The 16,468-nt window shown below is 56.4% G+C and overlaps 1 protein-coding gene across 3 annotated transcripts in view; it reads left to right on the plus strand.

Moving 5' to 3' along the window:
- The window catches only part of LOC121287241 (phospholipid-transporting ATPase IC-like), a 126,645-nt gene that overhangs the window by 48,604 nt on the left and 61,573 nt on the right, over positions 1-16,468 (plus strand). For all 3 annotated transcript variants that reach the window (XM_041204939.1, XM_041204940.1, XM_041204941.1), the window contains exons 11-13: positions 8,667-8,755; positions 9,581-9,774; positions 10,970-11,178. In XM_041204939.1, the coding sequence (XP_041060873.1) occupies positions 8,667-8,755; positions 9,581-9,774; positions 10,970-11,178 (492 nt within the window). The remainder of the gene's footprint in view (positions 1-8,666; positions 8,756-9,580; positions 9,775-10,969; positions 11,179-16,468) is intronic.

Genomic DNA, 16,468 nt, shown 5'->3' on the forward strand with positions numbered 1-16,468 from the left:
AGAGCTCCCTGAGGGAAAAAACCCCCCGAGGGACAGAGCCCCCCGAGGGACAGAACCCCCTGAGGGACAGAGCTCCCTGAGGGACAGAGCCCCCCGAGGGACAGAGCTCCCCGAGGGACAGAGCCCCCCGAGGGACAGAACCCCCCGAGGGACAGAACCCCCTGAGGGACAGAAACCCCCCCGAGGGACAGAGCCCCCCGAGGGACAGAGCTCCCCGAGGGACAGAGCTCCCCGAGGGACAGAGCCCCCCGAGGGACAGAACCCCCCGAGGGACAGAGCTCCCCGAGGGACAGAGCTCCCTGAGGGACAGAGCCCCCCGAGGGACAGAACTCCCCGAGGGACAGAGCTCCCCGAGGGACAGAGCTCCCCGAGGGACAGAGCTCCCCGAGGGACAGAACCCCCTGAGGGACAGAAACCCCCCCGAGGGACAGAGCCCCCCGAGGGACAGAGCTCCCTGAGGGACAGAGCCCCCCGAGGGACAGAACCCCCCGACGGACAGAGCTCCCTGAGGGAAAAAACCCCCCGAGGGACAGAGCCCCCGAGGGACAGAGCTCCCCGAGGCACAGAGCTCCCTGAGGGAAAAAACCCCCCGAGGGACAGAGCTCCCCGAGGGACAGAGCCCCCCGAGGGACAGAACCCCCCGAGGGACAGAGCTCCCCGAGGGACAGAGCCCCCCGAGGGAAAAAACCCCCCGAGGGACAGAGCTCCCCGAGGGACAGAGCCCCCCGAGGGACAGAACCCCCCGAGGGACAGAGCCCCCCGAGGGACAGAGCCCCCCGAGGGACAGAGCTCCCCGAGGGACAGAACCCCCCGAGGGACAGAGCCCCCCGAGGGACAGAACCCCCTGAGGGACAGAGCTCCCCGAGGGACAGAGCTCCCTGAGGGAAAAAACCCCCCGAGGGACAGAGCCCCCCGAGGGACAGAACCCCCTGAGGGACAGAGCTCCCTGAGGGACAGAGCCCCCCGAGGGACAGAGCCCCCCGAGGGACAGAGCTCCCCGATGGACAGAGCTCCCCGAGGGACAGAGCTCCCCGAGGGACAGAACCCCCCGAGGGACAGAACCCCCCGAGGGACAGAACCCCCCCGAGGGACAGAGCCCCCCGAGGGACAGAGCCCCCCGAGGGACAGAGCTCCCTGAGGGAAAAAACCCCCCGAGGGACAGAGCCCCCCGAGGGACAGAGCCCCCCGAGGGACAGAGCCCCCCGAGGGACAGAACCCCCCGAGCGACAGAGCCCCCCGAGGGACAGAGCCCCCCGAGGGACAGAGCCCCCCGAGGGACAGAACCCCCCCGAGGGACAGAGCCCCCCGAGGGACAGAGCTCCCCGAGGGACAGAGCCCCCCGAGGGACAGAGCCCCCCGAGGGACAGAGCCCCCCGAGGGACAGAGCTCCCCGAGGGACAGAGCCCCCCGAGGGACAGAACCCCCTGAGGGACAGAACCCCACCGAGGGACAGAGCCCCCCGAGGGACAGAGCTCCCTGAGGGACAGAGCCCCCCGAGGGACAGAACCCCCCGAGGGACAGAACCCCCTGAGGGACAGAAACCCCCCCGAGGGACAGAGCCCCCCGAGGGACAGAGCTCCCCGAGGGACAGAGCTCCCCGAGGGACAGAGCTCCCTGAGGGACAGAGCTCCCCGAGGGACAGAGCCCCCCGAGGGACAGAGCCCCCCGAGGGACAGAGCTCCCCGAGGGACAGAGCTCCCCGAGGGACAGAGCCCCCCGAGGGACAGAGCTCCCCGAGGGACAGAGCCCCCCGAGGGACAGAGCTCCCTGAGGGACAGAGCCCCCCGAGGGACAGAGCCCCCCGAGGGACAGAGCCCCCCGAGGGACAGAACCCCCCGAGGGACAGAGCCCCCCGAGGGACAGAGCTCCCCGAGGGACAGAGCTCCCCGAGGGACAGAGCCCCCCGAGGGACAGAGCTCCCCGAGGGACAGAGCCCCCCGAGGGACAGAGCTCCCCGAGGGACAGAGCCCCCCGAGGGACAGAAACCCCCGAGGGACAGAACCCCCCCGAGGGACAGAGCCCCCCGAGGGACAGAGCCCCCCGAGGGACAGAACCCCCCGAGGGACAGAGCCCCCCGAGGGACAGAGCTCCCCGAGGGACAGAGCCCCCCGAGGGACAGAGCTCCCTGAGGGACAGAACCCCCCGAGGGACAGAGCCCCCCGAGGGACAGAGCCCCCCGAGGGACAGAGCTCCCTGAGGGACAGAGCTCCCCGAGGGACAGAACCCCCCGAGGGACAGAGCCCCCCGAGGCACAGAGCCCCCCGAGGGACAGAGCCCCCCGAGGGACAGAGCTCCCTGAGGGACAGAACCCCCCGAGGGACAGAGCCCCCTGAGGGACAGAGCTCCCTGAGGGACAGAACTCCCTGAGGGACAGAGCCCCCCGAGGGACAGAGCTCCCTGAGGGACAGAACCCCCCGAGGGACAGAGCTCCCTGAGGGACAGAGCTCCCTGAGGGACAGAGCCCCCCGAGGGACAGAGCTCCCCGAGGGACAGAGCCCCCCGAGGGACAGAGCTCCCTGAGGGACAGAGCCCCCCGAGGGACAGAGCTCCCTGAGGGACAGAGCTCCCTGAGGGACAGAGCCCCCCGAGGGACAGAGCCGTCTCAGGGACAGAACCCCCCGAGGGACAGAACCCCCCCGAGGGACAGAGCTCCCTGAGGGACAGAACTCCCCGAGGGACAGAGCCCCCCGAGGGACAGAGCCCCCCGAGGGACAGAACCCCCCGAGGGACAGAGCTCCCTGAGGGAAAAAACCCCCCGAGGGACAGAGCCCCCGAGGGACAGAGCTCCCCGAGGGACAGAACCCCCCGAGGGACAGAGCTCCCCGAGGGACAGAACCCCCCGAGGGACAGAACCCCCCGAGGGACAGAGCCCCCCGAGGGACAGAACCCCCTGAGGGACAGAGCTCCCCGAGGCACAGAGCTCCCTGAGGGAAAAAACCCCCCGAGGGACAGAGCCCCCCGAGGGACAGAACCCCCCGATGGACAGAGCTCCCCGAGGGACAGAGCTCCCCGAGGGACAGAACCCCCCGAGGGACAGAACCCCCCGAGGGACAGAACCCCCCCGAGGGACAGAGCCCCCCGAGGGACAGAGCCCCCCGAGGGACAGAGCTCCCTGAGGGAAAAAACCCCCCGAGGGACAGAGCCCCCCGAGGGACAGAGCCCCCCGAGGGACAGAGCCCCCCGAGGGACAGAGCCCCCCGAGGGACAGAGCTCCCTGAGGGAAAAAACCCCCCGAGGGACAGAGCTCCCTGAGGGACAGAGCCCCCCGAGGGACAGAACCCCCCGAGCGACAGAGCCCCCCGAGGGACAGAGCTCCCCGAGGGACAGAGCCCCCCGAGGGACAGAACCCCCCGAGGGACAGAGCTCCCCGAGGGACAGAGCCCCCCGAGGGACAGAGCCCCCCGAGGGACAGAGCTCCCCGAGGGACAGAGCTCCCCGAGGGACAGAGCCCCCCGAGGGACAGAGCTCCCCGAGGGACAGAGCCCCCCGAGGGACAGAGCTCCCTGAGGGACAGAGCCCCCCGAGGGACAGAGCCCCCCGAGGGACAGAGCCCCCCGAGGGACAGAACCCCCCGAGGGACAGAGCCCCCCGAGGGACAGAGCTCCCCGAGGGACAGAACCCCCCGAGGGACAGAGCTCCCCGAGGGACAGAGCTCCCCGAGGGACAGAGCCCCCCGAGGGACAGAGCTCCCCGAGGGACAGAGCTCCCCGAGGGACAGAGCCCCCCGAGGGACAGAGCTCCCCGAGGGACAGAGCCCCCCGAGGGACAGAGCTCCCCGAGGGACAGAGCCCCCCGAGGGACAGAACCCCCCGAGGGACAGAACCCCCCCGAGGGACAGAGCCCCCCGAGGGACAGAGCCCCCCGAGGGACAGAACCCCCCGAGGGACAGAGCCCCCCGAGGGACAGAGCTCCCCGAGGGACAGAGCCCCCCGAGGGACAGAGCTCCCTGAGGGACAGAACCCCCCGAGGGACAGAGCCCCCCGAGGGACAGAGCCCCCCGAGGGACAGAGCTCCCTGAGGGACAGAGCTCCCCGAGGGACAGAACCCCCCGAGGGACAGAGCCCCCCGAGGGACAGAGCCCCCCGAGGGACAGAGCCCCCCGAGGGACAGAACCCCCCGAGGGACAGAGTCCCCCGAGGGACAGAGCCCCCCGAGGGACAGAGCTCCCTGAGGGACAGAGCTCCCCGAGGGACAGAACCCCCCGAGGGACAGAACCCCCCGAGGGACAGAGCCCCCCGAGGGACAGAGCCCCCCGAGGGACAGAACCCCCCGAGGGACAGAGTCCCCCGAGGGACAGAGCTCCCCGAGGGACAGAGCTCCCTGAGGGACAGAACCCCCCGAGGGACAGAGCCCCCCGAGGGACAGAGCTCCCTGAGGGACAGAACTCCCCGAGGGACAGAGCTCCCCGAGGGACAGAGCCCCCCGAGGGACAGAGCTCCCCGAGGGACAGAGCCCCCCGAGGGACAGAGCTCCCTGAGGGACAGAGCCCCCCGAGGGACAGAGCTCCCCGAGGGACAGAGCCCCCCGAGGGACAGAGCTCCCTGAGGGACAGAGCCCCCCGAGGGACAGAGCCCCCCGAGGGACAGAGCCGCCTCAGGGACAGAACCCCCCGAGGGACAGAACCCCCCGAGGGACAGAACTCCCCGAGGGACAGAGCTCCCCGAGGGACAGAACCCCCCGAGGGACAGAGCTCCCCGAGGGACAGAACCCCCCCGAGGGACAGAGCCCCCTGAGGGACAGAACCCCCCGAGGGACAGAGCTCCCTGAGGGACAGAACTCCCCGAGGGACAGAGCCCCCCGAGGGACAGAGCCCCCCGAGGGACAGAGCCCCCCGAGGGACAGAGCTCCCCGAGGGACAGAGCCCCCCGAGGGACAGAGCTCCCTGAGGGACAGAGCCCCCCGAGGGACAGAGCCCCCCGAGGGACAGAGCCCCCCGAGGGACAGAACTCCCCGAGGGACAGAGCCCCCCGAGGGACAGAGCCCCCCGAGGGACAGAGCCCCCCGAGGGACAGAGCCCCCCGAGGGACAGAGCTCCCCGAGGGACAGAGCCCCCCGAGGGACAGAGCCCCCTGAGGCACAGAGCCCCCCGAGGGACAGAGCCCCCCGAGGGACAGAGCCCCCCGAGGGACAGAACCCCCCGAGGGACAGAGCCCCCCGAGGGACAGAGCTCCCCGAGGGACAGAGCCCCCCGAGGGACAGAGCCCCCCGAGGGACAGAGCTCCCCGAGGGACAGAGCTCCCCGAGGGACAGAGCCCCCCGAGGGACAGAGCCCCCCGAGGGACAGAGCTCCCTGAGGGACAGAGCTCCCTGAGGGACAGAGCCCCCCGAGGGACAGAGCCCCCCGAGGGACAGAGCCCCCCGAGGGACAGAGCCCCCCGAGGGAGTTGAAGCTTTTCGGACATAAAGAATGAAGAATTTAAAAAGGTTAATAACATGTCCCCTCGCCTGTCACATGACCAGGGGCCTGTCACAGATTAGTTTGAACATTCCTTTTTTTTTTGAAATCACTGATCGAAGCCCCATCCCGTCCACGGATGAGGTTTGGCAAAAAATCCAAAGGCCGCCTGGCCTTTTCACCTGGCCTCCAACCCTAAGGTTGTGAAAATGTTCATTTAATTACAACTTTAATGGCCTTAATAGGCGTGTTAATTGTCAGTGGGCGCTCTGCCAACTCCCACACACATCCACTGACCTAAATCTTGCACGAGTGTGTGATGACGCTGGGGTGCTGATTGAATGGCTGCAGTTCTGCTGACATAGGCATGGGCGCGTTCCCTATGATTTAATGACAGAATGAGCAGGAGTTTAACCTCGAGGCCCTCCCTCCCTTGGCAAGCTCCTAATCCTGGGTATGTCCTGGGACTGTGGCTCCAACTTTCTGACCAGGTGCCTCTTCCTGCTGGTTTTCGGTGGGAGTCTGACTGAGTCGATACGCATGAGGCCCAGGAGTTCACCTCCCCCCGAGCCACCCGCTGCTGAGCTGGGGAGATTTTACCTCCTGCCCAGGCTCCCACTTGTCCAAATCCCACCCTGAGTTAAAACCCCCTGCCCTTAGTTACCAGGACAGAGTTAGACAGCTGAGACCTGGCATTGGAAAGCTTAGGCTTTGAGAGAATGTGATTGATGATAATAAAGGGATTCGATTATAGAGGGAGAGATCCTGCACCGGTGTGGGGGTGACGTTGGGGATGCTGGATATCAAGGTCCTCACTCGCTATGAGGAGCGTGCTGTGGAGTTTGCTGGAGAGGACTGGGACCCGTGCCTGTGGTGACAGTGAGACTGGCGGCTCCCAACCAAGTGTGGACCCTGTGTCACCTGATCCTTCAGACAGCGATACAGTGAGTGCATTGTGATGTTTCAGACTCTGCTGGATGTGGTCTGTGCCCTCGAAGATGCCTGGGATCTGCAACTGACTCAAGATGTAGGAGTCATGGCAACATCCTGGATATCTAGCGCAAACCTGCACATGTTTTGCAGACCAGCTGTACACTGAGTGAGTGGAACCCTTTCCTGTTGATGTATTGCATGGGCTGTTGCCAGGGAGCTCTTACAGCCACACGAGTGCAGCTGATGACACCCTGCACCGGGGGAATCCAGAAATAGCTGCAAAGTCCAGTGCTCTGCCAGCCTGGGCTCGCTTGATCTCTAGCGAAGTGCATGTAATTGTGGGCCTTGGCGAAGAGGGCGTCCGTGACCTTCTGCATGCACTTGTGCGTGGAAGCTTGTGTGATCCCGTAGAAATCTCCAGTGGAGCCCTGGAAAGAGCCACATGCATCGAAGTTAAGCGCAGTGACTTTCAGAGCCATTGGCAAAGGATGTCCTCGCAGGTCCCACGGTGTCAACTCCTGGAGAGCGTGGTCAATGTGAACCACCAGATCCGTGTGCATGCGGAGGCATCAACGGCACTGTCTCTCGCCCGCCTGGAGGAATGACATGCATCTTCTGTACACCCTCGGCCTTGAGAGCTGCCTGCGCTCAGCCGTTCTGTGAATCTCATCCTTGGGGTCTGGAAGGGGGGCCCTGCTGCTCCTTACTCCGCAGCGTTAGGCTTCTCCCCACCCCCCGTGAAGCCTTTGACCTCCAGCACATTTCATCCCACCCCCACCTCACGGCTGGCCTGGCACGCAGCTCTCGAACCACACCGCCGCCCCCCCCCCCCACCCCGTGAAATGGCTGTGGTCTCACCTGTGAAGCTGGGTGCGGAGTTGGAGGAGTAGCGAGTGCCAGCGCGACATAAGGTAGACGAACGTGCCTCGGAGCCACGAGTGAAGTGCAGCACGCCAGGCGCACTTCTGTCAATCAGGCCGGTCTAATTTGGTGTGAGTGTGGCCTTTTGATCCAGCGCTGTGGGGGGGAGGGGGGGTGTGACTCCAGCGAGCTGCACACATAATGAGCACTCGGGAAATTCATATGTATTCGAATGCAGTTCGGGACCTGGCGCAGTGGCAAACACCGGCTGCCATTGAAGTCGGCCTGCAGCGACCGGCCTGTTTTTACAACGACACGAAACCTACTTTTCGCCCTCACCATCAGGCCCGCTGTGGGAGGGCACGGAGAATCCTGCCCCAAGGCTACTGCTTCTCCCGGGGGATTGTATTACCTGAGAGTGTGTGTGAGCAGGAACAGGGATGGAGAACTGGTGTGTGCCCCTATGCTGGGATGGGACAGACTCAATGGACGAGTGTGGTCATTTTGACTGGGTTGAGAGGAGATAGTGCAGCACAGCCCATTTGACATCTCTTCAGGTTATTACTACCATTAAGATCAATACAGATGAAAACCTGTAGAGATGTTAAGGAAGTGGCTGCTTTACACGACAGTAAGTCCCCGCTTAATGTCGCCTCTTTTAACGTTGTTTCACTTCAACATTGTTAATAAATTAGTGTCAGTGTTACCCATTCAGTTATTGCCAAACTTCCCCTTCCCCTTCCCCTTCCCCGACTGCTCCCTTTCCCCAGCACTTCCGCTCTCTCCCTGAGTGCCTCTTGCCCCCTGCTGCCAACCTTGCTCCCAGCCCTCGCCTCACACCCCACCCCACCCCGGCATCGCCTCTCGCCCTTGCCCTCCAGGGGTCTCACCCTCTGTCCTCTATTCTTGCCTGAGGCCCCAGTGCCTGTTCTTCTTCCCCTGGCTGCTCATTTGGCTGCTGCCATTCTCTGCTCCTGGCTTCGCCAGTGCTAAACTCCCAATGAAGTCATTGCTTCCATCTGTGGCAGAAGTTGGTCAGTGCAGGTAGTTCAGCTGATAACTGCACTGACCAACTTCTGTCCCTAGATGGAGGCTGGTGAGTGTATTGTTTTATATTGCACACTGATTGGTTTCTTTTATATTTAGTGATGTATTTTATTTTGAATGGAATGCACAGTGCTGCACATGTATGGTACAGTATTTCAATATACGTGTCATTTTATCTCGGCAAGAAATGTCCAAAGGAACTTAACTCTGGTTTTAACATTGATTCCTATGGGAACCTATGATTCACTTAAAGTTGCTTCACTTAAAGTCATGATTTTCAGGAATGCAAAGACCACTTTAAGCAAGGACTTACTGTGTCTTCCAAAGCTAAAATTACTATCCCCCTCCCATAAGTTTACTGCTGATGTTAGCATAATGACACTCCCGGGGCACAAATTTTGACTTGTTTTATATTTCAATTAATTTTCAGGGGTGGATACAAAAATAATGAAAAACAGCGGGAGATATGTCTTGAAGAAAACCAGAATCGAGCGCCTCATGAATCGTGTGGTGCTTCTAGTATGTTCAATCACTTGCCGCTTGCTCTCTCACTTTGCCCATTATGTCCCTTTGTAACTTTCTATGCCTCCCATCTTCATGTCATCTGTGCTCTTATAACTCTCCATTCAAAGTCATTAGTAGGTATTGTGAAAAGCTGAGACCCCAGTATGGTTCCCTGGGAACACCACTCGTTACCTCCCACCACTCGGAGAATGTTCCATTTATCCCGACTCTCTGTTTTCTATCTCTCATCCACTTGCTGAGCCACATAGAAAGTGCAGCTCCAGTTTCCATATTAGATTTGGCAACTGCCAGGAACTAAAATTAAAAGCAGGAAAATATTGGAAACACTCAGCAGGTCTGGCACCATCTGTGGGGAGAGAAACAGTGCTGACGTTTCAGGTCAATGACCTTTCATGTATTAGCCTCCAGTAATGTAATTAAACTTGTGTAATAAGAATGTGACTTAAACTGATATACAGGAATCGTGCACTGGGGGGAAGAAGAAACACTAACTAAGAACATGCACACAGAACCTTTTCATTGTATTGTGCACATATAGCAATTCCAACTTGTGTTCATTAGAAGCTTGCCTCAAATACAAAGCTGATTACACTTTTTAAAACAGTACATTATTGTCCAGAAAGTACTTAAAGATGTCCTGAGAGTAAGGAAGGTGCTATCTAAAAGTATATATTTTTTACTATTTGACTTGTGTAAGCACTGGACTTAGTGTCCAAAACTGCCAAAACAGGCTATTGGGATAGGGGGTGACTGTAACAATACCTGTAAAGTGGAATGTAACTGAATGATGAACTGCAAATTTATTTAATGCTTTTCCAGGTCCTCTTGATTGTTGCTGTTTTATCATTCTGCCTTGCTGTTGGAAGTGCTGTCTGGAGTGTGAAATTTGGAAATAAAGTTCCGTATCTCGACATTTGGTCTGGAAATTACAGTCCAGGATATCAAGGCTTTCTGTCCTTCTGGGGATATGTTATTATTCTGAACTCGATATTGCCGATGTCACTTTATATTACGTAAGCAAGTCATTATCTCTCTGTAAAGCTACATATAAACCTGCAAATTCTGAAATGTGCAGCTGTTCAGAATGGTTTCCCCTTTACCTTCTTCCTGAAGATTTATATTGCAAAGAGAAAACTCTCCATGGGCTGCAGGTCAAAAATTCTACTGATTTCCTGATAATGCAGAATGCAACGGAAAGTGAACTCTTATAACATATTGGAAAACAATAGATGTATTCTATTATTTATAGTTTTTGATAGTGATGCAATTTAAAACAATAAGTTTTGAAAGAGAAGGCAGTTGTATGAATAATTAGTGGAATCATACACTTTAAAACATAATCCGAGACTGGCCCTGATGTAGACTGAACCTCCTGAAAAGAGATGATGGGCAGATTAGTGCATGTTAAGGCTCTGAAATATGTACAGTACATGTATCTACACCACCCATCTCCAAACATAGAGTCTCCCCATCATCAAGCTAAACATTCATGTTTTCTTCTTGTCAAAGGCTGTTCTCCCAGCAGCTAATGTTGCAGCAGCAATTAAAGCCAACAGTTGTGTCAATGCACTGATCAATATCGACTCGGGATGAGTCAAATTGCAGAGCGAGGCCAAACTGGGAGAGTAATGTCGTGTGTTAATTATTTTGAGGTCCAGGAGAGGGAGCTGTTTTATTAACTTGAAGCGAACAGCCACGGATGTTGGAACTATTGCTGAAGAGAACGATGATGTTTACTCTGCCCTCTGGTGAGCAAGCTGGGAAGCAAAGCTGGGTGGCAGGATTGAGAACGTTCTGAAATGATCAGATTTTCCATGGAATGCAATTGTTCCCTTACCACTAAACACATGAAAGTTTCGCCTCTGGAAAGCAAGTAGCTACGCAGAATAGTACATATCGTAAGAACTGCCTTGCTCACCGTAGACTGGGAACCATCGAATCAATAATTAATCATTGCTCTGTGGCAGACACTTATTTTAAATATTTTAGTGGATCTTGTATTTGACTGAAAAGCATGGCAATTCTTAATCACAGTGTTAAAAAATGCCATTGCTTCTTTCCTTTAACAATGGTTAGTGTTAATGTAATTAGTGCAGTGACTTAACCGAGCTGATGTAACTTTATTGTAATTCTGACTGTGTTCACACTCCTTTGCAAGCAAACTTCTCAGCAATACATCAGCTAATGACAGATATTTTTATTTTCCAGGTTTGAATTCCTCCATGTGGCCCAGAGTTTTTTCATCAACTGGGATATAAAAATGTACTGTACTGCGAGAGACAGCCCGGCCAAAGCAAGAACAACCACCCTGAATGAGGAGCTCGGTCAAATAAAGTACATTTTCTCCGATAAAACAGGCACTCTGACCCAAAACATCATGGCCTTTAAGAAATGCAGCATCGCTGGACGGATCTATGGTAATTGTTAGATTGTTAATATTTAACCAATAGGAAACAACTGTTGTTCCGTTTTTCAGAACTCTGATCAGTGGTGTACTCTTCAGTGGAAACATTTAAAGGGCTAAGGATATAGAGGGTGAACTATTTTCCAAAGAGCCTTAACTGCAAAAGACATTTGTGATGATTTGCAATTTCATTTTAGTTTTATTTGTGAAGGTACACAGATTTGGAGGGATTAGGGATACAAACTCTTGCCAGTCTTCACAGAACTATATGTATGTGCAAAATTAACAAGCCTTTTCTAGAAACTTCCTGGAAAAGAAACTCATGCTCCCATTTAGTGATGGGACATATCACGGCCAAAGAACGAATGAGCACTTTTATAATGTCTCGCGTATCCTCAGGACACCCCAAAGCGCTTTACAGCCTGTGAATTATTTCCACAGCTCAGCTATGGTTATGTAGGCAATGTGGCAGCTAATTTATGCACAGTTAAGGTTCTACAAACTTCAAATTGTGCGACCGAGTAGTTAATCTGCTAAAGCAGACACTCTGACGCAAAACCTAAGGGGCTGAGTTTTCTCTTTGGCGTGTGGAAGCAGGCTCTTTATGTCTGTGTGTAAAGTGACGCAGGGTGATGTTGGGCGAGTGTCCCGACTTCACTGCGCGCCATCGCGATATTTCGCTGGGTGGGCGGGTGCTGATGTCCGACGTGCGCCCACCATTAATTAACGGGCCTCTTAAGGCCCTTTAGTCTTCAATCGACGCCGATTTTTCGGTGCCCGTGCGATCTTCGGGTCAGCGCACAGGCGCAACGAGCTCTCCAGTACCCCTCAGATCGTGTGTCGCAGGTAGTGGTTGCATGCTGCGCTCTCCACAATCTGGCGATGAAAAAGGGGGACGCAGTGGACGATGAAGACGTTCACAGTGTCTGCGGCTGCACACGATGAGTCCAGCAGAGAGTCCGAGGATGAGCTCACACAGGGAAATGCTGAGGGGGTAGACGCTGACCCGGGACTACCCCAGGGAGGCAGGGACACCCGGGAGGCTTTAATCCAATGAACCTTCAGCTAGCACACCACACATGGACCTCCCAGACAAGCCTGGGCTGTAGGCTCCATACTGGACACCTCAGTGCAAAACCTACCAGGTTAGAAACAGTCACTAAGGGTCTTGTTAATAAAGCTGAATGTCCAAAAAATCACTCATTACAGTTTCGGAAACCATACACCTTCAGAAGAAAAGAGACACCCTCAGCCATGGTGACATCTCTGGATTTAATGTATCAAACAAAGCAACTTATTCCAAATAAAAGAGAATAGTGTTACCAAACAAAACAAACCATAAGGACCTCATCTCGGGCCAACACAAAAGCCCGAGTGATAAACCCGTTGTGTGCCTAAGGTGTTTTATGTTTACGTTTTCGGGTGCTACGTCTTGGTGCTGTCCCCTCGCTGGGAGTGGTATCTGAGACAGCTGCTGACTCTGCTGAACTGTTGGCTACAATGACCTTGGCAGTCGTCCTCTGGCCTGTGGAGCCAGTGCCAGCCCTGCCTGGGAGGGAGCTGCCAGTTCCACAGCTGGCATCTCCCCAGTCGTTGCAGCCTCACCGGATGATACGGTCACTGGGAGAGGGGCAGAGGAGCTGCCGCCCTCATCCGGAGCGCCCTGAGAGGAGCTCACATAGATGCCAGGCAGCTGCTGCGCCAACATGAGGTTACTTTGGACCTCCCTGCTCACCGTGGATGGATGGGCACCGAGCTGGGAAACTTGGTGCCTAGACCATCTCTCACACTGGCACTGACCAGCTGAGGTCAATGCCGATGTGAGGTACTTGCTGGTCAGAGCACATCCCCAGGAAGCCCTGGTGGGTCTCCTGGAGGAGCCTCTCCATGAGAGTCACCACTCTCTCCATGGAGGATGCTTGGCGCTCGGACATGTAGCTCATTGCTTTGGCCAGCGTCCATGTAGACTCTTCCACCAGGGACACCAAGCCAAGCATAGCCTCATGTATCTCCCCCAGATGCTCCCGCATACCCGGCTGCATTTGCTGCATCGCGGACGACTCCAGAGGCTCATCATCAGGTACCGACTGAGCATGTGCCTGGTCCCCTGCAGCCCTCCAACTGCTGGCACCATGGGCACTCTCTGTCTCTGCCAGCTCCTCCAGCGACTGTGAAGTGCCCTCACCGCTGTGCCCGGAACACTAGCCAATGTTCTAATTCCCACCGAGGTGTTAGTATCTGCGCTGGTGCCTGCCTGGCAGAGATGGTGTGAGGCTGGTGAGACTTCAGGGCTCTCGGGTGTGAGAGGGGGCATCTGCTGCTCCTCCTCCCAGCCCTGCTCCAATGATGCTGAAAGGAAGAACAAGGACATCGGATCAATTAATGTGGAGGCAATGACAATGTGCATCCCTGTCCCCCGGATCGTTATGCGCTCATCCTTCCATAAACAATGGTCAAGCCATGTTGTAAACTTCAATCACTGAACATTCAGCACTGCCATGGCTGCTGGGAGAACAATGGTGACCTCACTGTTGGGCACACATACCTGCCCATGGCACCCCAGCCTCACCCACACCAGTGGACCTGGGCGCATGGCTCCTCTCCAGATCCAGGACCTCCTGTTCGAAGTGGCTGAGAATGGCTAACTGGGCCGGCCCTCCACCAGTCCTCACCCGCTCAGCGGCATTATGTACATTCTTCTCCTGAAAATGAGAGAAGAGCATTGATTAGTGCAAATTGCACATGGACTCTCTTCACGCACTGCCCACCCCAACCAGAGGGGGACATTGCAGGGCTCCAGTGTCTCCTCACCCCGCTGCTGCCAAACACTCAGGTAAGGATGCTCAGCCAAATCCACAACCCACCACCCCACTCCAGGACACACGCTGCCTACATCACATTAGGAACATAGAAACATATAAACTAGGAGCAGGAGTAGGCCATTCAGCCCTTCGAGCCTGCTCTGCCATTCATTATGATCATGGCTGATCATCCAACTCAATAGCCTGCTCCCGCTTTCTCCCCATATCCTTTGATCCCTTTCGCCTCAAGAGCTGTATCTAACTTCCGTGAATTCCACAGGCTCACCACTCTCTGGGTGAAGACATTTCTCCTCATCTCAGTCCTAAGTGATCTACCCCATATCCTCAGACTGTGATCCCTGGTTCTGGACTCTCCCCACCATCGGGAACATCCTTCCTGCATCTACCCTGTCTAGTCTTGTTAGAATTTTATAGGTTTCTATGAGATCCCTTCTCATTCTTCTGAACTCCAGTGAATATAATCCTAACCGACTCAATCTCTCCTCATATGTCAGTCCCGCCATCCCAGGAATCAGTCTGGTAAACCTTCGCTGCACTCCCTCTATAGCAAGTACATCCTTCCTCAGATAAGGAGACCAAAACTGCACACAATATTCCAGGTGTGGTCTCACCAAGGCCCTGTACAACTGCAGCAAGACATCCCTGCTCCTGTACTCGAATTCTCTGGCTATGAAGGCCAACATACCATTTGCCTTCTTTATTGCCTGTATGCTTACCTTCAGCAACTGGTGTAGGAGGACACCCAGGTCTCGTTGTGTATTCCCCTCTCTCAATTTATAGCCATTCAGATAATCTGCCTTCCTGTTTTTGCTACCAAAATGGATAACCTCACGTTTATCCACATTATGCTGCATCTGCCATGCATTTGCCCACTCACTCAGCTTATCCAACTCACACTGAAGCATCTCTGCATCCCCCTCACAGCTCACCACATGGTATATCCTTCCATAGCCAGGAGGCATAAGCACGTGGAGCGCAGAGGGCAGCAGATGGTTTGGTGCCGCACCACCTTGAAGCTCCCCTCCCAGCATCTCATCACCCTGACTAGGACATGCCCTGCAGTTCCAGCACTGCGCCCAGGTTCACCTCCTACAGGTTGCCCCCAAACCAGTCATGTGGGACTCAGGGACAAAACACATCTCTTCATCACCCTTTCAGGGTGAGCTCAGTGTGGGCAATATCTGCATGCCCATCCAGCAAAGGACAAATACCGTCAATGATTCAATGCAGTCCCTACACTCAGACTTGGGTGGGGTTGCAGGGAGGGGGATGCAGCAGGGTGGGGTAAGCCGACCTGCTGGGTTACATGACATCTGCCGATATGGTCCTCACCCTTCCTGAGCGCAACAAATCGTTGAAGCGCTTGTGACACGGGATCCACATGCGCTGCACCACGTCACGGGAGCTCACCACCTCCGCCACCTCCTCCCAGGCACGTTTTGTCATGTGGGGGGGCCTCCTCCTCCCGTCCTGGGGGACCAACACCTCCCACCGTGCTGCCACCTCCTCGAGGCAGTCATCTGAGAAACGAGGGGCACACTGGCTCCCCCCCCTCCCTACCCTCCGGCCTGGCCTGCTCACCCGAACCCCTCTGGTGACCCTTCCACTTGCCATTGTGAGCGACCTTGCAAAGGCTGCCAGCGATTCAGATAAACAGGCGGCCGGGTCACCATTGGACCTGGTGGACAATGCACTCCCACCGCCGCCTGCCCGCTCCCACTGTCCTCGGGAGTCGGGCATTACGCTGGGCAGGCTTTAATTGGCCCGCCCGCGGAAAATGGCGACATGGACCTGATCGCGGGCGGCAAAAGGGTCCGTGCCTGCCCCCACCACCCCCCCACCAAATAGAAAATTCAGCCGACGGTGTTTATTAGCTGGTTAGATACAACATAAACACAAAGAAAGAAGCTGGTAAATAACCATCTGGAAATGGGATTGAAGATGTCGGGATTAAGAAAACTCTGAGGTGATCAGACAGTAGATGGAAAATAACAGCTAGGTATTTTTATCTGCCAGCTAAGGAAAGAAGCCATTCAGCCCTAAGTAACATTTTCTGGAATTACACCCAATACATTAAGACATTAAGTAGCTGGAATAACAGTCACTAGGATAGGCCAAATGTGGTCTATAGAGGCAAAGGGTTTAAGGGCCAAATGTCTTTTCCTTTCTAGACATGATAATATCATCCTGAGGTCTTTTGGCAGATTGGGTAACGTTCCTGCCTCCGAGCCAGAATCTCTGGGTTTCAAGTCCCACTCCAAGACTTGATGGCCAAGGAGGGTGTGTTCATAATACGGTCAAACATGCTGAGTAAGCTGGTAAATCCTTCCAACACACGCCAATGACAGGGGGTAAGAGCGGGAGAGATTCTTGGTCAGCCACACGACGGAAAGAAAATCGGAGCCTCTGCCATCACTATCCACAGCTCCAGATTACGACATGCATGTATAAGTGCATGTTGCTACAGAAACCCGGGCTCTT

Source organism: Carcharodon carcharias, chromosome 14 (genome assembly GCF_017639515.1).
Source record: "Carcharodon carcharias isolate sCarCar2 chromosome 14, sCarCar2.pri, whole genome shotgun sequence".
Taxonomy (NCBI): Eukaryota; Metazoa; Chordata; class Chondrichthyes; order Lamniformes; family Lamnidae; genus Carcharodon; species Carcharodon carcharias.